The 23,042-nt window shown below is 39.4% G+C and overlaps 1 protein-coding gene across 5 annotated transcripts in view; it reads right to left on the bottom strand.

Moving 5' to 3' along the window:
- FAM169A (family with sequence similarity 169 member A) overlaps positions 1-22,838 on the bottom strand; it is a 39,180-nt gene extending 16,342 nt beyond the window's left edge. The window contains exons 1-4 of one of the 5 annotated variants that reach the window (XM_025165528.2): positions 22,665-22,838; positions 2,744-2,880; positions 1,938-2,037; positions 653-738 (exon numbers count right to left, since the gene is read on the bottom strand). In XM_025165528.2, the coding sequence (XP_025021296.1) occupies positions 653-738; positions 1,938-2,037; positions 2,744-2,880; positions 22,665-22,767 (426 nt within the window). In that variant the 5' untranslated portion in view covers positions 22,768-22,838. Of the gene's footprint in view, positions 1-652; positions 739-1,937; positions 2,038-2,743; positions 2,881-21,808; positions 22,249-22,270 lie in introns of those variants that run through there. The other 4 variants (XM_025165530.2, XM_025165529.2, XM_007426381.4 and 1 more) reach the window with 4 other exon arrangements.
- Between the last annotated feature and the right edge of the window lie 204 nt (positions 22,839-23,042).

The following is a 23,042-nucleotide window of genomic DNA, read 5'->3' as shown; positions in this document are numbered from 1 at the left end:
GCTATTAATTAATTTGCTTACATTTCTAAAGTACCTCAAACAGTTTAGGAGAAAGTAGATATAAATGTCTATTTAGTAAAATAAAAATACACACACCCAAAAATGAGGAATGGGATAAAAACCCAGTAAGGCAATTCTACATTATGAACTTGATGTGAAGTGGCTTGAGAGTGAGGATACAGGATAGATATAAATCCAATTAATAAATAAACATTACATCTGTCTGAAAGGAGTTATAAGAACTATAATGTTGGCATAGGACTTCTAATTCTGCTGAGTCCAGAATTCAGTGAAATAAAATAATTTGAGTAAAATTATCTTGGATTATACAATACAAGAATAGGAAACCTATGGTTGAACTGCAAATCCTAGCAGCCCTAACCAGCATGACCAATTATGAGAGATGCTAGGAATGTAAAAACAACTGCAGTCATAAATCCTTATCCCAGGCATTGTCCATACTATAAGCACATAAACAACTTATTAGTACAATTCAAGATGCTTGACATAGCTTAAATGAATACATGGGCAATTTTATTCTGAGTAAATTAGAATTTTACACTTTGAATATGCCAGACATTTTCTCTATTTATGTTAAGCTTTAGATTTCATTATCAAACTGTTAGTTTACTATAGCTACAACTTTATTTACCCGCAGAAGTCCTTCTCTAGAAGGAGATGATGTTCTCAAAATATCATCAATAGTCCACCACTGGTCAGCCAGGAACAAGGCAACAGCTCATAGAAAAAAAGAAGAATATAAAGTAAGAATGTGTTCAGCTTTTCAATTCTAATTATGCCTAATAAATATCTTTGGTTATAGGTGTATCTATTTCACATTAGTTACATTATTTTTATTCATAATTAGAATACTAAATGCATGTTCAATGCATTTATTTCTTAGAAAGCTAGAATCAGTCTTATTTTAGAAGCAGTCACTTCCCAGCTGGGTCGTCCCATCATATGTTCATTTTCAAAAGATCTGTGGGTTCTACATACAAGAGACATCTTCTGAACAGAATGGCAGCCAAAAACATATTGGGTTCCACCTCAATTTCTAAATTAGCAAACTTAAAGACACTATTTACTTGAATAAGTAACTACTTACTACTTACTTGAGTCAAGGGAAGCCCTCACTAGCTATCAGTCCCTAACTAAAATTAGGGAAAGGAATATACAGAGAAGGAAGATTGCCAGTCTTCACAGTACCATGATAGCAACAAAATGGCAACAAATGATGGTCTGCTCTTGTAAGAACAAATCACAATTAACCTTGAGTTCACAAATGACCTACTTTTTGTGTATGAGAGGAAAATACCTGAACCTTCCATCCCAGGCTTGTTCTCACTGTAATTACCTGTTCCATCAAAACCTGGGAAATTGTCCTCTGACTCAATCAAGATATTCCAGTTCAAAAGAACTTGCAGCAGAAAATTTAAACCTTCTATTCCGGTGTAGGAGAAGGAAAGTGGATGAACTTAAGACTCCTGCTTGCAATATCCAGTCATGATTTTCTGTTACACCAGAAGCAGGCCTCTCTTTATTCCCATACAATAGGAAACTGTTTCAATTCATAAAATATTGAGACATTGATTGAGGCACCATTTCCTCCAACTATCAAAGATGTCTGCTGAACCTATCCATATCAGAGTGAGAAGTTATGTCATCTACAGCAACACTAGACCACCCTACAGCATGCTGAAACAGGTCAGAAGTTGCTCAAACATTATAAAACTGGAGGGAAGAAGCTATTCACACCAAAAGGTTTTTTGCCACAGTTTCAGTTGAATCCCCATTTTATCATGATTCCTACAGTACTTCTAAACCATAATTACTTTAGACCTTTAAAGCAAAAGCAAGAAATAACATAGGAACCAAAAAAGGAATGACTCAGATCAGAATACTACAAGTGTTACAATTTAAAATGTAAGTGAAACCTGCAAGTGAATCCTCTGGTGCAAATAAAGCAAGGACTTTGTGTCTTTCTTCTCCGCCATAAAGGGGAATGAAGCCTACTGTTGACAAACAAATTGGAACCTAAGAGAGAGAAAAAAAGTTTATCATTGCTTACGTTTATTCCTTTGGATCTGTGAATTGCTAACACAGGATATTCTTGGACCAAGAGACACTAAAGACAGGGACTCATGCCTTTGTTATCTCGTAGTTAAACTTCTTTATGTGGAGCTGCTCTTGAAGGTGACTAGGAAGTGGCAGCTGATACACAATACAGTGGCTTGATTTTTGGCTGCCATTAGTCAATTTAGCAGAGTATTACCTACTCTGCAGGAACCATCGGCTGCCAGTAGGCTTCTATGATGAACTTAAGGTGTTGGTCATCATATGTATGACCCTTTATGGCTTAGGTCCTTGTTGCCTTGTTGTCAGGGACATGCCCACCCTACACAATCTAACAGGGTAACAATCTGATTACCCACCTCCAAAGGACTGGGGGGCTGGGACCCAAGAATGACATTCTCAGCAGTAACCCCTCTATGTGGAACAGCTTGCCTCCAGAGATCAGATGCACCCCTATTCTGATGTCTTTTCACAAAATAGTGAAGTCAGTCCACTAAAGGAGGGAAATATGCCTAACACTAGCAATAATTTATTAACAATATTTACTGATTTTAACTGGTTTTGTTTTTTATGAATACTTTATAGATATTTATTGTAAGCATCTAAAATTGTACAAATAAAGAATATTGTAAATACTAAGATAAAATAGCAATGACACCAATCTTACCTTGATATTATCAACAAGAGAGAGGTATTCTGGATTTTCTGGATCTCCACACCTAAGTTCAGATAGATAATCCTCTCCAGAGCTCTCAAGATCTTCATGGCTGTAGTTATCCAGGAGATCCACAGGGAAGGCCATCCCTTTGGAAGAGTTCACAAACACATATAAAATTATTGCTGTAGTCATTACATCTTAGGAATCCAAACTGAATTTTTAGAAGTTGCATGTATTTCAGAGCAGCCTTTCCCAAACTGATTAGTCTTCAGATGTCTAGGAATTGCAACGTTCTGAGCCATTCAGGCTAGAATTTTGAAACTTAGTTCCAACATATCCTCAAGGTGCGACATTGGAGAAAACTGCTTGTGAATAAAAAATTGCATATCATCCCACTCATTTTTTGTACCCCTTCAGAACATGTTATGTAGAGTACACACATTCAGCAGCTTAGAATTCCATGAGAATATACAGGTAGTCCTCAGTTTACAACAGCAATTTGGACCGGAATTGCCACTGCTAAGTGATACGGTTGTAAAGCACGATGTCATGTGACCATGCCACTTAGCAACGGCAGTTCCGGTTGCCGTCATTAAGCGAGGACCTAACATGGCCACGACTTTCGAATTCCTGCTGGCTTCCCCATTGACTTTGATTGTGGGAAGCTGGCAGGGAATGTCAGAAATTGCAATCACATGACTGTGGGGACACTGCAATGGCTGGAACTCCAAGGACCAGTTGTAAGTCCCCTTGTTCAGTGCTGTCGCAAGTTTGAATGGTCGCTGAATGAATGGATGTAAGCCAAGGACTACCTGTACCAGGGAAGAGGAAGAGCTGCACCTGGATAGAGACCAAAACATTAACTACATCAGTGACTCTATGACTGATCCTCTTGTTTTGAACAACATATTCCATCTGTACCATCCATTAACTAGATTCTTCATTTAACCTGCACTTACCAAATGGGAAAACAATTAAAATAAACCAATTATCATCTCTTTAATTGTCCTTGCACAAGGAATTAAATCTATCTTTAGAGTTTATTCTATCAGAATGTATTTCTAGATCAGGCAGAAAAAGCATTTAACTCACACCATACAACCCAATTTTCAACCAACATATACCTAAGGCAAGGATAATCAGACCAAAATCATTAACTGAAGCCAATGCAAAAATACATGCACACAGAGTTGAAGAATTCATGCTAAGCTTCATAACACAACAGAAATTACAGATCTTCTATGTAAAAATGCATTTGTTATCTCAAACTTTAAAAAAAAAATTTAGTAACATAATTTAAGCTTAGGGGAAAGAGAGTTCTTTTGTTGCTGCTATTATTAGGCAATTGGGAATCATCTTTATTTAAATCTACATCCCACCTACCTCCATTTTATGATTTAGAAAGCAAAATCAAATGTTTCCCCTAATCCCCAACAGTTATAGTGCAAAATTAGTTACTGCATTAATTTAATTTAAAAGCTCTGAAAGGGGGCATAAAAGAAGCTATGCCTTGGGCAAAGATGCTTTAAGGTACTCAGACAGATCTACATTCATTCTCTCGGATGATCCACTGCATCTTTTTTTGGAGCTCTTTTATATCCAGTCTTTCCTCTAAGGAGCTCACAGCAGCTTATATGAAATTGCCCTTCATCTTATCCTCACCAACAACCAGGCCAGCAGGCAGACAGTGTTTGCTAAAAGCCTTCCAATGTGCTCCAGAGTTAAATGGGGACATTTTTCAGGGTCTTCCCAGTCCTACAATAACATTTTAATTACTGCACCACATTGCCTTTGCATTATGCTGTAAATACATTTGGTTATGACAATCGATGCCTATGGAGGTTGGGGATGATAAGCCATGAAAAATTAAAGTCACGCCATCCGCATTTTTAATGCAACCTTCCATCTAGATATTTGCTTAGAATAATTTCCTGGAATTTGGTAATTTAACAAAAAAAATTGGGTTAAGGCTCAAATTTGCTAGAAAAGTAATTATATTCTGCTTTCCAAAATTTAAGCAACAGACAAACGTTACTAAGTTTGCTCTTCACCCTGACAGTTGTTCTATACCATTGCATATGTTACAACAGTACAACACAACACTGTTTCATGTGGAGAAGCAACAGCAATATTCTCTTGCTCTCCATCAATCATTGTTTACTTGAAATACATCATACCATTTTATACTGTATACCATGTTTTCTTAGAAAAAAATGAAATACAAAACAAAATAAAAACAATAGTATATGTAAAAGCAACTACACAGCAGTCAGCATCAAACACATCAAAAGATAGAAATGCCTGGATAAAGGGGTAAGTCCTGAAAAATTAAGAAACACGTGTTCAGGCACCTCCAAACCAGAGTTCTAGAAAGGCCACAATAACAGAGAAGGCCCTCCCGGTGGGTAACTGCCTGCATCTTGGAGCACAGTAGCAACTCCACCTGAAGGGCTTTCTCTAAAGATATACAGACATGTTCAGACATACCAGGAGAGCCTTTCCCGCAAAGAACAAGAAAATGCAATGGGACTCTTTGCCATAACAAAAATAACAAACAAAATGTGCCAGAGATGTTCCAGATAATATGCACCTCATTTCTAAAAAGGTTACCAAGCTAGGATTAAAAAGGAAATTTGGGACTGGATGAAGCACCATGTCCTTTATTTCATAACTATGTTATGAAATAAACACAGTAAACTGCACACTCACACACAAACACACACACATATGCTTGGCTCTTCTCCCAAATAGCTTACAGCAGCTGAAGTACAATTCTCAAATACCCTTTCATCTACCCATCATATATTTTCAAAGGTATTATCTACCAATTAAAGTCACTAAAATGGTTAATAAGTTAAGGAATGCAAGCAAATTTAAAGATAAAATATGTTTATACAAAATGATTAAAGCACAAAAAATAAAAATTGACATTTTAACAAAAAAGAGGCAGAATGTCACAGCTGAAGTTTCTATCATGATACAACTGTCTCAAAAAAAAAAAGGCAATCATCTTACACAACATAAAGCTTCTAGGTCATTCTTCTTATTAAGAATAAACAGAAAACAGAATGTAGAACATGAGCTGCTTATACGCACAGTATTACAATCATTTTCAATTACCGAAATGTTCAGGAAGAAGAAATGAACTAGGAATCACTCATCTGCATTTCAGGAGCTCAGTCTAAAGTTCTTGCTCTATTGCTGTTTCTTTCATGAACCCCCCCCCCAAAAAAGGCAAAAACATTGAAGGTTTCAGAAAACAAAATGATTTGTTGGATTTATTGTGATGGTCCTTTGTCTACAGAAGAGACAGGGCATCCTACAGTGGGAATCTCCCTCCCATTTGCCCTAGAGGCAAAGCTAGAAAACTGTGCTGTTTTCATACAGTGGAGCCAGGAAATTCTACAGTGGCACATACCAAAGCTGTTCCTGAAGGTGGGATCTTACAACTGTAAGGCCCCTAGTCCCCCCTGGGAACTATTTTCTGTAATGCTCTCCTGTTGAAAGAAGCTTCAGCCAAGGCATGACAGTTAAGCTTATAATAAAGGAAGATATGGAGGACTATGTGACACCCCTACAGTTGCTGTCTGCCAGAGGGCATTTAAGTGAGGGACAGCTAAAGTGGCCGTCCTAGTCAACAGTGCCACAGTTCCTTGTGGGGCAGGTTTATTTGAAGTCTTATATGCTAGTTTGTTACAAGCCCTGATCCATCTGGAGATTATGATTGGTAAGATTTTGAAGCCCAAATAGGTATGTCAGAAGATAAAAAGCTAAGCTCCACTTTTTTCTACTCAGGTAGATCTTTTGATGGCTCATCTGACATCCAGTTTCTGCCATACTCTAATTGGGAACTGGGATTGGGATAGAAGGGGAGGATCCCTGGTGAAAAACAACTTCACTTTAGTTATGATGGTTGGGCCTAGCACAGAGTGATGATGTCCAGCTGGATGATACTGAACACTTTCTTGGCTAAGAGTGCCCATAATTCTGACATCCACCTGACAGGGTTCTGGCTACTAGAAACACTATTTTCCAAGTCAGATGCTCTAAGATTAACCTCTCCAAGGTTTCAAACAGGGCTTAAGTTAGGGTTTGAAATACTATCTGAAGATCCCATGATGGATACCAGTAGATAGTGAGTCATCTAATAGGGAGATCCCTGCTCAGGAATATCTTGACATATGCCATGAGAGCTCCTTGGTTCCCACTACTGAAATCTAGGAGAGGGCCAACACTTGTCTGTGAAGGGTGCTTGGTTGGAGTCCCTTGTTGAGGCTTTTCTATAGGAGAGCAAGGACTTCAGTGGTAGAAGCTGATGTGACATTTCTTTTCTTTGGCCCATCTGCAGAAACTCACACTACAGAGGTTCCCTCCCTTTTGCCCCATGTGAATTCTTATATGTGAGGTGTGGCTCCAATGGTCTGTATGGTTTTGCTACAGTACCCTTGGCTGACAAGATGGCCCCACTCAATCTCCAGACATATAATTGTAACCATTTGGAATATGGGTGGTTGAATTTCCCCACAGCTCTGCAGGTCAGGTGATACCAGGAATCTCCAAGGGCAGGATGTCAACAGGTTGTCCAGGTCCAAGTACCAGGGTCTCCTGGGCCAACTGGGTGCTCTTAGACTCATGTCCAGGCCCTAAACTTAGGAACCAGTAGAAAGGCATATAGTAGGTCTAGGTTCAGGTAGTGGAGTGTCCATTGTCCCTGTTCTCAGGGTTCTGATGCATGAGATTAATCGCACACCCTTGTTACTGGTAGGGATTGCTGTCCTTCAAAGATCAATGTAATTTGCTCAAACACACTGGGGTTGAGGTTCCAGGTCTTCATAGCTGAATCAGTCTAACACTATGTAGACACACTGGAAATGACTTGCCATGACAGCTGGTGTGTCTTTCTGGACTGACATCGAGATTAATATGAGATATTTGGGGTCTTTAACTCTCCCTAGGACAATCTCTGCTTCTGGGTCCCAGAATCTACTTTGTATGCAGTAGGAAATGGGAGGTATAACCTAATGTTCTGCTGCCTTTGCTTTAATGTTTTGTTTTTGCTGCTGCTGTTAGAGATAGGCTTCCTTTTAAACTTAGACCTCATCTAGGCACTTTCTGAACAGCTTGTGAGATTTGGATTTAGAGTTTATATTCAGTTCTTGAGGCATGGCTGCCCCCTGGTGTCCACACTGGTCACCATGCCTTTGGCTGACAATTGAGCACTATCCAGATTAGTATTTGCCATGAAGGCAGTGACCTTAGCTAGACTTTTCACCCCTTTCCTATGTTCCCTTTACTCTGAAGGGAGGAATTCAATTAAAAGTTTGGCCCACAGGGCAGTGGATCTGGTAAAACAGAGGTAGTAAGGGCAGACAAGCTAGACATAGAGCCTCTTGTGCTCTGTACTGCAGGATCTCCATTTTCTTCCCTATCCTTATTTACTATATTCCCCGAAAGCAGTGGTGCCATGGAGGGGTGGAGGTTGAGATAATCTAGGGAAGGAAATGATAGAGTTTGGTATTCAGAGAGGAGATAGCCCTCACTGCCCCAGGGGCCTCCAAGAATTTGTGGAATGCCTCAGGGAAGAAGAGACTTCAGGCAAGATGGCTGGCCACAGGGAACACCTCTGCAGCCCACAGGCCCATTAGGGGATCTGTGGAGATGAGGGACTCATCTTCATTCCTTGAGGCCTAGGGTCTCAAAGGCTTTCATGAGAAACTGACATCTCCAAAACCAGAGCCTGTTCAATCTGCAAGTCTTCCTCTGCAAATCTTCACCCAAGCACAGCTTATGTTCCTCCTTATCAGACTTTTCCTAAGGGAAAGTTGTGGGCAATAGAGGGTGGAGTCTGGATGCTCCTCCCTCACTTGCGGACCTGGCTTTTTCCCTTTTGAAGGCACTTTGAATTTTAGACTACGTGATGAAAGTCTGGAAGAGGCCTTGGAGGATAAGGAGAACAGGGGAGACAGGAAGCAGCACTACTGTACCTTTCACCATTCCAGCTTGCCCCCCACCCATGCTCTCAATTTGCCTTTCTAACTCTTTTTTCCTGCATATTTTTTTTCACTAGTTAGAGCTTTTTTTAAAATCTTGGACTTTAAACCCACCATGGAGCTAGTGTTAACTGTGCAGACTTGATCTGAGTAAGCCATAATTCAACTTAGTTTAACTTGGTCTTCCCTGGGGTCCCTGGGGAACAGAAGACTGGGAGTGGGGGGTGTTAGGAAAGGAAATTACTCAGAGGACCAGGTGAAGAAATTGGAGACTGCTGCTCCTTTGGGGAGGTGTAGTGGAGAGATCAGCACCCAGTGGCACCCAGTTCCATCCCCTCCAGTGTCTGGCCACCCAAGTCATCAGAGGAGCATTCATAGGCTTAATGGTTGGGTATGATGGGAAGGCAGAAGGATATGTTAATGTGCCACTGGAGACCAGTCTTCTGGCTCAGCCACAGCCATTGGAGAAGCAACTGACATATTCCAGGAGAATAAATTGTGTTCTTTCACTTGGTGGCCATGGCAGGGATGATCCTGCTGGGGGAGAATAAAAATAAAGGTAAAAGGGGAAAAAGAAAGAAAAAATGAAAGCAGCAAAGAACTGCTGAGACTGAGGAGATTCTAGCCAAGCCAATGGACACACACACTCTCTGGAGCAAAAAAGGATCAGTAGCAAACCCTACCTTGCTCCACAGTAAAACCATCAATCTGGTCTAAAGGGTGCCTGTTATGTATGCAGGCTAAATTTACCTTTGTAACCTGCTTAAAGAATGCTAATACATGCTTATGAGAAGTCATTTTGAAAAGTAAAAAAAAGCTTTTCTTGCATGATAGAAAGTAGGTACATTGGTTCAGGCTTTATATCCATAGGCTTTGACAAACAGGCATGGGTACAAATTGTATAGGAGGATGGAGATGACTGGAATGATGTCCAAATAAGGAGAGCTAGATGGGTTTGAGAGTGGTTGAACCACCTTGAAAAAGCAGTAAAAAACACATCAAGATGAACAGCAACTAAGAAACACATGGAAATGATAAAATATTCTAGGACTTTCTGGGTGACCTGAGAAGAAGGACTGATTGGAACCCAGGGATGTCAGAAAAATTTTGTAAAGTGGCCAATCAGAAAATAGCATTTTGGCAACCTGGAACCTTGTGAGTATAGCAATCTGGAATTTGGGGGCTAAGTTTCAGAGGGTCTTCACCAGTGGTTTCCACTCAGATGAACCATTTCTCTACTATATTCATTTGGATCTTTAGTTGAATGGCCGTTTAATTTAAATCTGCACCTTTGGGCAAATATTTATAGTCAATTTTACTGAACTAATGTACTACCTAAATCTGTCTTTGCAACTGCTGAAAGCATTTCACCTTAAGTTGTAACTCGCTTGCTTGCTTAAGTAAAGAGGAAATTAAATCTTCCTGAGTGATTGTATTTTCTTTTCTACACAAGGCTTCTGATATTATAAATATAAATTGGGAGACTTTGCCTAAGCTGTTCAGAAGTGGACAGAGGAAGTAAGACAATCAGTAAGCAGCTGATAGAAATGTCTTTAGCTGGACACTAACAGTGTATAGGACTTGAGGCTAGAGGAGGTGTTAAAATTCATACTCTGAACCAAAGAAGTGTTCAATGAATGCTTCAGTATCCAGGAGTACAGACTGCCTTATTTGAACAATACCCCTAACTGGTTTGGGATATAAACCAAGGTTTGGTTCAGATCTCTGTATCTTCTGGTCTTTATGGTGATAATAAGTTTAGCATGTCCATCCTGGGTTTGTGGGGAGACAAATTCTCAAGGTAATAAACTAAATGACTAGGATGCTATTTCCAGTAAGTTATAAAAGCATAATAGATTTATAGAAGTCTCTCAGGCCACCCCAACTAGAAGAACTCTTTAAGAGTGGTGGTCAGAACCTGGGGTACACCCCCTGAATTCAAACATACCTAGCATGTTTAGGCCTGGATAGACCTAATCAATCATTCTTTGACTTGCTTTTAAAAATTCTTTTAAAAATTCTTTTAAAAAACTATCAAGACAGGAGCAGCTGTTTATGCTGGTGTGCACCTTGTGCGTTCAAAGCTTTGCAATGGGAGAATCCAGCAATGTGGTTTCCTCTTCTAAAGCAGAAGAGCTTGCATTTGTCTTCTTTTCCTTTTAAGCTTCCACACATTGCCTGATAAACTGTCAGGTCCAATCTTCATCATATTACACTCTGGGTTATGCTCTGTTTATAAGATAACCATCTGATTATTCAGTTAATAGTCTGGCTGACTGAATAATGCAATGTAGCCTTAAGCGCCCTACCACTGCACTACTTATGCAAAATGGAAAATAAAGAAGGCAAGTAGGAGGACAGGAAAGTTTTTTAAAAAATATTTTTAAATTAGTAAACACATTATACTTCTGTCACTGAAGCAAGAGTGCTTTCTCAGTTAATCATAATGGGGGGGGGAGACATACCACAAAACAGAGGATTACATAATAGTTCCTTTCTTTGTACTAAGATTCAGAAGACATGCCTGCTTTCCTCTGTAACAGCAACTGAATTTTCCACCCTCTCTGCAACCATCCAAAGGGGCTATGCTACAAAAAGCACGTCCAATAGACACAGAATATGCTATTGTTGTCTCTTCTAATACAGAACTGAAATGTACTGTAAGATAAATTAGCATAAGCAGCTTAAATTCTTTGATTAGTTTAGATATCAGTATGGTTGATAACAAAAACTATTTGTAAAACAACAGCTAAAGCAATTCACCATCCTAGAGAAAGCAAAAACAGTACTGCAATTCTACAGGGTGGGTGGAAAAGAGACATGGAGCATAATCCAAATGTGAATGACAATCCTGGCTTTCTAGGATAAGTTTCTAGCCCATATTTCCCCAATAATATACATATCTGGGCAATGTCACCTAAGACATGGAGGCCATGGAGATGACTAAATTACATTTTCACAAGTAGCTACAAGAGATGAATATACACTTTGTTCTCACCACCATGAAATCATCATACTAAAAAGCAACAACTACAAAACGGAATTTGCAAAGTAAAAAATTACATACACCTACTCATAAATGCATGCAATTGGCATAGCATGCAGAATTCATTGTCTCAAAGCTTTGAGTATGCACGTTAGCATTATGAATTTCATTTCTATACTTCCCTCAGGGCGCTTTCAATTAAAACAAAATAACTGAGTAAAATCAATATAAAACTCATATCAAAACCGTTTATAATGATTAAATATTAAAATCCAAGCTGAAAACGCTCTGTAGTGGGGAGCAGCTGGCCCTTTAAATCACAAACCCGCCCTATGTGACCAACGGGAGTCACCTGACCCCCGAGAGCCAATCAAGGAAAAGAAATGGGTTCTGTCAGATTTTTGGGCAGGAAGAGCTTTTGGTGGGGGGGGTTGAGAGAGAGGCTAGGAGTCTTGGACAAGGAGGTTACCTCAGGCAAGGTTGGAAACTGAGTTGTTTGGCTGTAGTTAGAATTGCATTAGGGGTTTATTTATTTATATATTCATTCATTCATTCATTTGAATGTATAAGCCACCCAACTCCAATGGACTCTTTTTGGTATTTTATCTCTTTTTAACTATGTGTTATATGTGTGGAACCATATCTTCTTTTGGCAACTTTAATACTTGCTTTGTTTCAATCCTGGAATTGACCAGCTTCCTTCTGGCACCTGCCTCAGCTTGGCTGAGTTATTGACTCCCCAGAGTTTTGACTGGTTTCCTTTTCTGTAGTTAGCCAGACCTGACATGGGGTGAGGATTTCCCCTTCAATCCTCTCCTGGTTCCCCAGAGGGCTAGTGTGGAAGGGAGAAACCAATTGACTGTATAATGAAGGGGTGATAATGGCAGCAAGGAGACCTAATTCTCCAACAGGTTCATCCCCAGGCGTGGTTTACCTCAGAACTGAATTACCTCAGAGGGAGAAACTGATTCAACCCTGAGGGCATCTTTCTTATTACAGGCTCTCTTGAAGACTTGTCCAGAATGTAGATCTACTATCTGCCAGGAACATAATCCACAACCTAAGGCTGACAGCTGGTCCTATTTGTCACTAAATGAGATGGTGAAACCCAAAGAGAGACCTCTCTTGATGATCTTAATGGGTGGTGAAAATCATGCAAAGAAGGGCACTATCTTGTGTCATCCAGGCCTAACCTATTTAACGTTTTGGATGACAGCCAGCACTTTATATTTTGCCTGAAAACCCATGGGCACCTTGGTGAAAGGGGAGGGGTAATCCAGTACAAAAAGGCTGATGTATTACACGGTCATCATGTACCAGTAAGAGACGCTTATTCTTTCTCTCTTTCACTGGAAAAGGATAGTTATGACTGATTGATTGAATGAATGATTAAGTGCCATCAAGTTGTTGCTGGCTCTTAGCAACTGCATAGATTTACTCCATAACAATCTGTCCCTAACCTGGTCTTCCATTGGTGGGTTAGTTATGGTAATAAACATTTAGCATTTGAAAGGGAGATTCCTATACTATTCCCTAACTCCAGAATTAGTATAGGAATTTAACTTAACTTGGCCCCCAAAGACTAAATATAAATATCAGCAGTTCCTAGGAGGAACTGAGGATACTTAAGAAAGTATCATAAACCTGAGGACAACTTTCATCAAATCTTATTGCTAGCTTGGATGACTAGGCCCAATGGGAATGTGGATTCAACAGTATCTGGAGAACTACTGGGGGAGCATATCTTTTCATAAGACAGCCTTTTAGATTAAAAACAAAAAAGAGAAAATATTGCCTATTGATAACAACTGAATGTCCTCCATACATGTTGACCTATAATTTTCAAAATTCCCAGTTAGCATGGCCAACTACTGTTTAGGCTGAAAACTGTAATCTAACGCATTTGGAAGGTACCAGGTTGAGAGAGTTGTTACACATTCTCAGATTGGTAGACAATTTTTTTTTTTTTTTACCCCAGCAATTTTCTGTAGATGTTAAGAAGAGCAGGAATAATTTAAGATATTTCCTGGTCCTTAATGTAGTCAGCTAAGTGCTACAATGAGAGTAAAATCTTGATTGTCTGGTTTAAAAATAGGTTGTAACCATCTACCAAGCAGCTCAGATTAACATACCTGCCATATTTTTTGTAATCTTCCTGAAGAAGCTTATGCTTTTATAGATTAGCAAGAGACACAAATCATAGATTTCAATCTGAATGCAAAGAGCAGTTGCCAGGCAGCCACTGCTTTTTCTCTTTGTGGTCAGTAGTTCTAACATATTTTAAATTATGCCAAGATAACATTTTTAAAAGTTTACTTTCATGACCACTTGTGCTTACTGGGAAATTATACAATCCTGATATTCCTAGTACTCAGAAAAGGTTTTACAGTTAAGATTTACCAACATATAGTGCAGTTTGTGGCTTGTAAACAGGTATAGAAAACATAGCAGTAGCCAAGGGACTAAAAGAGATTGATTTTATTCCAATTCCAAAAAAGGCCAATGCTAAGGAATACTCAAACTACTAAACAGTTCCACATACCTCAATTGCTAGCAAGATAACACTTAAGATTTTGCGATTCTTCAACAATACATGGAACAAGAAGTGCTAGATGTATAGGCTGGTTTCAAAAGAGGCACTGGTGGAAAAGGCAAGGGAGTTCCAACCAGACATCTATTTTTTATAATCTATTTATTGATTATACACACACTTTTTATTGTATAGACAACAAACTACAGATATCTCTTAAAAATGTGAGTGCACAAGGTCACCTCATCTGGCCATTGAAGAATTTGTGTGATGACAAGGAATACAGAGAAATTAAATGGTTAAGCATTAGGAAAGGAATACACCAAGAATATGTCCCATTATTTATTTAACTTTTATGCAGAATATATCATGAGTAATGCTGGACCAGAAGAAATAGAAATTGGAATTAAAATTGCTGGAAGAAACATCCCCTCTTTTAGGATATTAGATATGCTGATATCACTTTTATTCCAGAAGAAATTAGATTAGAAACAGACATCATACTGACAACAAAGACATACTGTCAAGGCTATGATTTTCCCAATTGCAGTATATGACTGTGACAGCTGGATGATCAGAAAGGATGACTAGAGAAAAGTCAATGTCTTTGAACAGTGGTGCTAGAGAAAACTTTGTAGTATAATGTAGCCCACATAAAGAACAAATAATTCAATACTAACTGAAGTAAACCTAGGCTGCTCACCTGATACACTAATACTGAAGTTAAAGCTTAGATATTTTGGACACATAATACAAAGGCAAGAGTCAATGGAGAAAACTTGAGCTTACAAGAACTCAAAAAGCAGTTACTGACAGACAATCCTGGCAAAATGATGTCCATCAGGTCACGAAGAGTCAAAAGTAACTGAACTACTGAACAATAATAATGTTTTCCTTTAGCACTTGAAAATAAAGAGTTCAGTAAAAAGAAATTTCTTCATCTATAGCAATACAATCAGGCCATATTAATTTACAAATGTAAATTGGTTACTTCAAAACCAAATACCAAGTGGAAATAGATTACAAACCAGCTAAATTAATTTTTTTTAAGAGCCAAGGTCAAACTCCCAGTTAAAGCATCCATTAGAAAAAGCACAGGGAATAACATTAAGGCTCTTCCACCAGAGGACACAAATGAATCATTTCCTTCTGTTCCAAACTAAATTCTCTACCTTACTCATGTACAGTCCCAAAACTCTCCCAGGTACAGTTCCCACCTTTAATGACAGTTCTACTTAAAGTCCAAAGCAACAGGTGAATAGTTATTATAGATATTTACAGGTGCCCTCCCACAAAGCAAAAGAAAAAAGACGGGGTGGAATCTGAACCCTTCCCCTCCAAGCACCCACATGGATGTTTAGGTATGATTTTTTGTTGTTATTACAGATTTGTGTACTGTATTCTTGCTACACAGTTATTTAAAGTGATTTTTACCTTTAAAGCTTTAAAGCTTTTAGTAGTTCCTGACTGTGATGCTTAACCACAGCTGGTGTTGAATTTATGCATATGCATTTTTAGATCTTTTTTAAAAGTGTGTAGTTATATAAAGCACTCTGACAACAATTTGTTACAGGGCAACTAGTAAATAAAAGAAGAGTTCTGTATGGAATGTTAAGAACAGTTAAACCCACCATTGCTAGACAATCTCTGAAGAACAATTGTCCAGAAATATTAGTTACTGCAGCTGATACATATCACTAGTAACAGTTATCTAAAATAAAAATACTGTCCTTATTGCCAACCTTACATACCTCAAACTGGGTCATTTGTGTTTTTCACTGCATCAGCAATTACAGCTACCAGGAAGTAGTCCCATCCTATTCAACTCACACGCCAGGAAAACTTGGCAATTGTTTTCTTTCAGTGAATTCACACATACATTATCTTTGTCAAACATTTTAATAGGGACCAAAAACAAAAAAAGAATGCAGCAAGAGCTCAAAGCACATTCCAAAACTACAGAGTAAATTTGGCTTTCACCCAAAACCATAGACATATCAATTGCCTGAACACTACCACTCTCTTCTCCATATTTCTAGCATGTATCCCATTTGATTTTTATACTCATTTGTAAATGTCATATGCATTTCTACTTCAAAACCCATTGTCTGGGTTTGAACATAAGTAATTTGTCAGCTCCACTAGGTAGATCAAACCAAGAAATCAACTCCACAGGAAAGCTAAAACTACTTTCATTAAGATTAGCTATAATAACAGAACCTTGCAAATCTGATTGTGCTGTACCCCCTGTTCCTTCTCATAGTTCAGTGAATTAAGGAGGTATCTGTCCAAGTCACTTCTGAATATTATCTGTCAATTGTGGACTTAAAATATGCTTTATCTCCCATCGCCCTGGCAACAGATCTTGCTTATCTCCGTCAAGGTCATCTTCCTTACTCTCTACAGAAATGTATAGGAAAACTGACCTCTCCTCATCTGTATCCCTGAAAAACATCTCTAGAGGATCTCAAAATCGGAGAGCATGTCATTGTCAAAACCAGACAACTGGATAAGTGGCTTAGGGTAACTTTCTGCTTTCATAGAATATAAGGGTTAGAAGAGATCTTTGGATTTACTCCTGCCCAGTGCAGGAGTCCGCTATTATAACATCCCTGAGAGATGGCCTTCTACCTGTCTACCACTTCCCAAGGCAGTCTGTTCCATTGTTGAACAGCTCTTACCGTTAGGAAATTCTTCCTGATATCCACCCTATCTAAATCTATCATTTTATAATTTAATCCCATAGTTTCTTGTTCTGTCCTCTGGAACAACATTGAACAAGTTAACTCTCTCTCTTATACATCAGTCCTTCAGACATCTGAAAACATCTATCATGTCTCCCTGCAGACTTCTCTTATCTAGGCTAAGCACACCCAATGCCTCCAACCATCTCATAACTTTTTCCTTCAAGGCCCCTCATCATCTTAGTTGCTCTCCTCTGGACGTATTCCAGATTGTCAATGTCCTTCCTAAAATGCAGTACCCAGAACTGGACACAATATTCTAGGTAAGGACTAAACAATGCAGATTAGACAGGATCTCTCTTAATCCTAACACTGTATTTCTGTTGACGCGTTTGCTTTTTTTGGGGGGGGGGGCAGAAATTTAAAGCTGTTGAAATTCCTCTTGCTGGTTCTGTCCATTGTTCCAGTTTTACAAGATCCTCTTAAATGCTGATCCTGTCCTCTAACATGTTGTTCATAAATTTTCTAGCCCCTTATTCAAATAGGAGTTGAGGAGTCCTGATCTCTGTCACCAGTTACCATCTTCTCCAAGTAACAAGCTTAACCAATTTTCTTCATATTAATACTGACATAGCCAAAAAAGTGTTTTGGGGTTTTGTTTTGTTTTTTGCTTTTAGCTTTCCTTGTGAGTCTTCCCATCTCAGCAGCACGTGCATCCCGTTATTCAGAACATGAAATATTTGCAGCAGTATAAAAGGAGAAGTAATTCCTTTAAAATATGGAATGGAAACAGTTCTGTTTCTTGATATTTTGGGTTTCAACCATAAAATAACAAAGCACAGTTTAACTGGAACTTACAGCCCCACAGGTTTTATTTCCAATATAACTTTTAAGATTCAACTAACATTTACTTCACAAGGAATCCTTTTATTTTAAACTTTTATATACAATTTTTAATACCTTTCAGCAAGGAAACGTAGGTGTACCAATTGTAGCACCTCTGCTTGCATGAAAACTGTTAAATAAACTGTTAAATTTCAAAGTGCTTGAAATTCTGGCATCCATGTAAAGAACAGGTATACCTATGGGTTATTATTTCTTTGGCAATATTGGCTCTCCACTCAATTAAAGATGCATATAAGCAGATTAGAGGAAAGAAGAAAATATTCGGCTCAGCATTTACCCATAATGCAAGATGATTTTAGGCACTCAGTCTATTCAGGTCAAGTTGTAAAACTAAATAATTAAGATGTGGGGCTTACTGAAGTTCAATAAAATGAGTATGAACATTATTTTGCCAGTTATTAAACACATATAGTTGCATTCTGTAATAATTAGCTTAATTTTTTATCTGAATGGTTTACCAACAGAACTCCTAGCAACTCCAAGGCTCCACAGGGGTTCTGGTACAAGAAGGCTGGAACTTAGCTTGTCCACTGACAGTGACCATTCCTTTTACAAATGGCAGAGTTGTTTAGGATTGTTCTAGATTTGGGTCATCAACAGCTCAATGAAAGGCAATATACCTGCAGTCATTTTGCTTGATGCCCACCAGGCTCCAACCTCAATTAATTCTTAGTTTTATATAATGGGCAACAGAAAGCAAAGTACCAAGCTCTACTATCATTTTTTATTATTATTTCCAAGGACAACTCCATAGGCATGTTTTGCAAGTGTGTCAATCTTTCCGGAAGTAAAACAAAGGTGAACTAGAGCTGATAGTTTGGAAGGGATATTGACATTACCTTCACCACTTTCTGGTAAATGAGGTTTGCAGTTGGCACATTTATTATGGCAGCTTCTCTGTGGCACTATCCTTGCTATGTTAAGGCATTGGTTAGGACTAACTACTGTAGCCTTCCCCAATTTAATTTCATCAAAGTGTGATGAGACTATAGCTCCCAGAATTTCTGAAAAAACTGCCCACATGGACTGAAAATTCTTTAAATTGTAGATTATCTGAAGTATATTTGGCTGAAGACAATAGTTTTGACTCACAGCTTCAAATATGTATGGTAGCAATGACAGTACTATAAATACGTGATCAAAAAGGTAAGTATCTGATCCAAGGACATATTTAGCCTCAGGTATAAAAAGCATGAAAACTAGGGTTCAAGGTAGTACTGCTAGATCTAAATAAAGATGCAAAATTTCCAGAAATTTTTTTAAAACCCCCTGGGAACTTTTGTTTTTAGTATAATTTGGGAAAATATTGAAATATAAAATCTTTATTTGAAATATTTTTAAGCATCCTTCACATAGCTTAAGTCACTCTGTCACTTCAAGAACATAAAATGTATTATGTACAATTACATTAATTGTAAAAGTATTTTTACCATGGTTCCCCACTTACTATCAGACAATAGTCTCTTTTTATAACTACGCAACTTAGCAAATAGCTAAGGTAGGTAAAATAAAACTGAGTATAATTATTTCAGAACTCTTGCTTGTAACAATGCTGTCTTTCAGCTCCTTTCTGATTCAGCTCTTTTTGTGGCTCTCAAAATAGACTTTCAGAGTCAGGAGAAGTTCCTTTCAACCCCCAAACCTTTAGACTTGTTCTGTCTAAGCAATCAAGGCCATGAGTTCCTTGTTTCTATCTAATCTCCACCGGAATAAATGCATTGCTGCTACTCCAGAGCACTTCCAGTAATCTGAGGCTGAAGACAAGAACAGAACCACCAGCTTGTACAAAAGTGAACAAGATCGCTCACAGAGAAGACTCTGAATCCTTCTTTATTCACTCATGAAAATGTCAGAGCAGCCTGGAGACAGAAATTTTACTCCTGTAAGCATTGCTTGTCCTAGTATAGGAATTATAATGATCTTGGTAGAAATTTACAGAAAGTAAAGGTTCTTCATGAAACACTCCCAATCTAGAATAAAATTATTTATAATCTATTTTTCCCAATTCTCCAACAAAAAATAAAAGAAAAAAGGGTTCAGATACCCTCCCCAATCTTTCTGGCCATTCTTAAAATAATTATCATCTAGTTCTCTCAATTTTTATGTATGAGAATCTTCACATAACACATTTTGAAGGAATAAAAATGTGCCTTAAAAGTATTTCAGCTATTCTAAAAGGGAAAGAACTTGATAAGGTTTTTTTCAGATTTCCCCCAGAGCTTCTAATTTTGTCACTGGAAAAAAAATCTTCCTGCCCCCCCAAAATATTTATATACTTATAATAGACTTCTCCTGTTGCCCACATAAATATACAATGCACCTTAGGATATGCTCAAATTATTTGCAAGATACAAGTATTTCAAAACAAATAGATAAATATGGATAGTTTTTCAAGCAATAGATGCCAAACAGTAACATTGCTTTTTGAAATTTATGTTGATGGAAGTAACAATGTTCTACATTTTCAACAGAAAGGATTAGAGAACGCAAGACTGAAAGAGCTCAATAAGCTCTGTTTAACTCTTATTCAAGGAACTGGAGGTGGGAAGCTATTAGCTGAGTGAAAATTCTGACATTCAGTAGCTCTATACACTCCATGGTAGAACCTTCTGATATTTTGATTTTAAAAAGCAGAGTACAGGTAGTTCCCAGTTTAAAAACAAGTTCCATTCCCAAAGTCTGTCCTTAAGTTGAATTTGTATGTAAGCCGGAACAGTATTATTGTATAATACTGTATAAGTAGTATTGTGTAATGAACTCGAACCACTGTGTATTTAACTCAAAATTTTCTATAATAGGCTCCGTTCTTAACTATGGGTCATCCTTAAACCGGTCATTCTTAACCCGGGGACTACCTGTAAATAAGGAAAGTGATCCTTACTTTAACATAAATCTTCTCTCTTCCCTAGATGTCAGCTAGAAATTTTTAGAAAAGGTCCCCAGTAGGACTTTCCAAACAGTAGTTTTAAGGAGATACTTAAATAATCTAACGCTACTCACATTCTTGAAAGATATGTTAGCAGCTGCCATTGTATAAGTAACAAAACTATCAGTAATAATTTTAGTAAAGTACAGGTTCTCATTCCATTACAATAATTCACAAAACAACCAAGGCCCTTGCATAAGGGTCCCATCAGCCAAAGGATAGGGATTCCTGAAAATGTAACAGAAATTATAGCCCCTATTATTAGGCCTAAAAATAAAATTCTGCAACATAACAGGCATTGTGCAAAAAAACTCGTCCCTCATTCCTGATTATAATTGCATAAATTTGTGCAAGAATCATATACATACATCTAGAAAGCCCACTATGCAACATGCCTAGATTTGGACAATAATACAACTGTGCAGCCCAAACCCCTTTAAGTAGTCAATAGAAGAGAATATATGTAGCTCAAGGTTGAACTGTGGAGTCCTTAGTGCACTGATGACGTTACCTAGTTGGGTAATGAAACGTCTGCAAGCAAACAACCAAGCTCAGAGAGCACTGAGGCCTCCACAAAAATTAATTTGTTAAGAACTCCTACATAGCACATTCATATGAAATCAGCTTTCTCAAACTGCCCCCCCCCCCATATATTGGATTTCAAATCCAAGAATTCCCAGTCAGCGTGGCATTGTCAATTATAGGAGCTGAGGGCATCACCAGCCTGAAGAAGGTTGCTATGAATGATCCCCTGAGTACTGGCAAACCCTTTTACTATCCTCCAACATAAGCATTTAAATGCACACCCTGAACAGATGTTTGAAAATGGAGTACGTATTTCCCCTCTCCCACCGACAGCCTTAAAAGGCGTACTATCGGACTACAAGCACCGCCCGCGCTTTACTAACACTCATTGGCCTACCAGATAGGATCACAGTATAGAGAAAAGAGAGGGGGAGGGTTCATCAAAAAGCGAACCAGAGGGATTCGGAATTTCGCGGGACTGCCCCGGCAATGCCTCGCCTCCCCAAATTACGTGGAAGACGCGTTACCTTTCATTCAAGCAGAAAGATGCACCGTAACCGGAGACGTGCCCCGCCGCTCCTGCTCCTAGAGAGCCGATTTAATTCATTCTCCGCAGCTGAGGCCGACGCGAAAGAGCTCCCCGGCGCGCGCCGCGTCCTACCACTGCCCTGAGCCCCCGTTGACTGGAGAGGTGGGCGTGCAAGAAAAACAACGCAGGAAGAGGGATTGGAAGGGGGCGTGAAAGACCCAAGCACGCACTTTGGCCCTTTCCTGGAGAGGTCGGAAGCGCACCGTGTGGAGCCCGATTAGAAGAGGACGATACGGAAGACCAGCACGCCAGTGCGCGCGTGTACCTCCAACGCTCGCAGCCTACCTGCCTGAAGCCCAGTGGCCTACAGAATACGGAGAGGCGGGCGTACGCGCGCGTAAAAAGGAGGGAGAAGCACAAGCAAACGAGCGGTCGTCTCTGCGCCTGGTCCCCCGCCCACCTGGCTTGTATGACGACTGGCGCCGCCGCTTCCCTGCAAGGAAGAGGACCAAAACTCTTTCATACTCCACGGTCCCAAGTCCGGGATTTCTACCACAGGCTGTTTCGCCTCCCCGCGCGCCTGGGACAGCCGATGCTTGCCAGCCGCGGAGTCGGGCCTGGCTTACCAGAAGAGGAGGGGAGAGAGGAGGAGGAGACTGGTACGCATCAGCTACCACACCAGCAGGTTATCATCAGCCCAAAGCGAGCTGGCCTTCTCCAACGCCCCTATTTACACTAATCACTCACTTTGGCCAAACCGCTTTCCTCTCGGTCTGCAAAGAAAAGCGGAGCGGGCGGGGCGAAGCTGCTGGCTGGAGAGGGGCTGCGCCGGTTTAAAGTCCACCTAGGCTCACCTCCTCCTGCCACTGTCGAGGCTGCTGCCAGGCGCCTGATCTGATCATCGTCGTCCCTCCCCTTCTCTTCTCCCTCTCCGTTCTCCGTGTCTGACGCATTCATTCTGCAACGTCTGGAGCCTTCCGAGGCGCCCGCTCTGGGCTGGCCTGCTGCTTCTCTCTTCGCCGCATCTCTCAGCCGGTCAGGAGCCGCCGCTACAACAAAAGAAAATCGGGACAGATCACCAGACCTGATGTCCCCAAACAGTCAAGACAGCCTTTTCTGGGGCTCCAGAGACGACACGGCCAGGCGATTGATTATTAATGCAAATATAAAGGAAAAGATGACACGATCAGCCTGCCAGTGTAAAATATATATATTTGTATGTTAAATCGGGA

This window comes from Python bivittatus, unplaced genomic scaffold, assembly GCF_059951505.1.
Source record: "Python bivittatus isolate LINGU-HERP-01145 unplaced genomic scaffold, Pbiv_v1 ctg000850_np1212, whole genome shotgun sequence".
Taxonomy (NCBI): domain Eukaryota; kingdom Metazoa; phylum Chordata; class Lepidosauria; order Squamata; family Pythonidae; genus Python; species Python bivittatus.
This window is presented reverse-complemented; position numbering and strand designations above follow the sequence as displayed.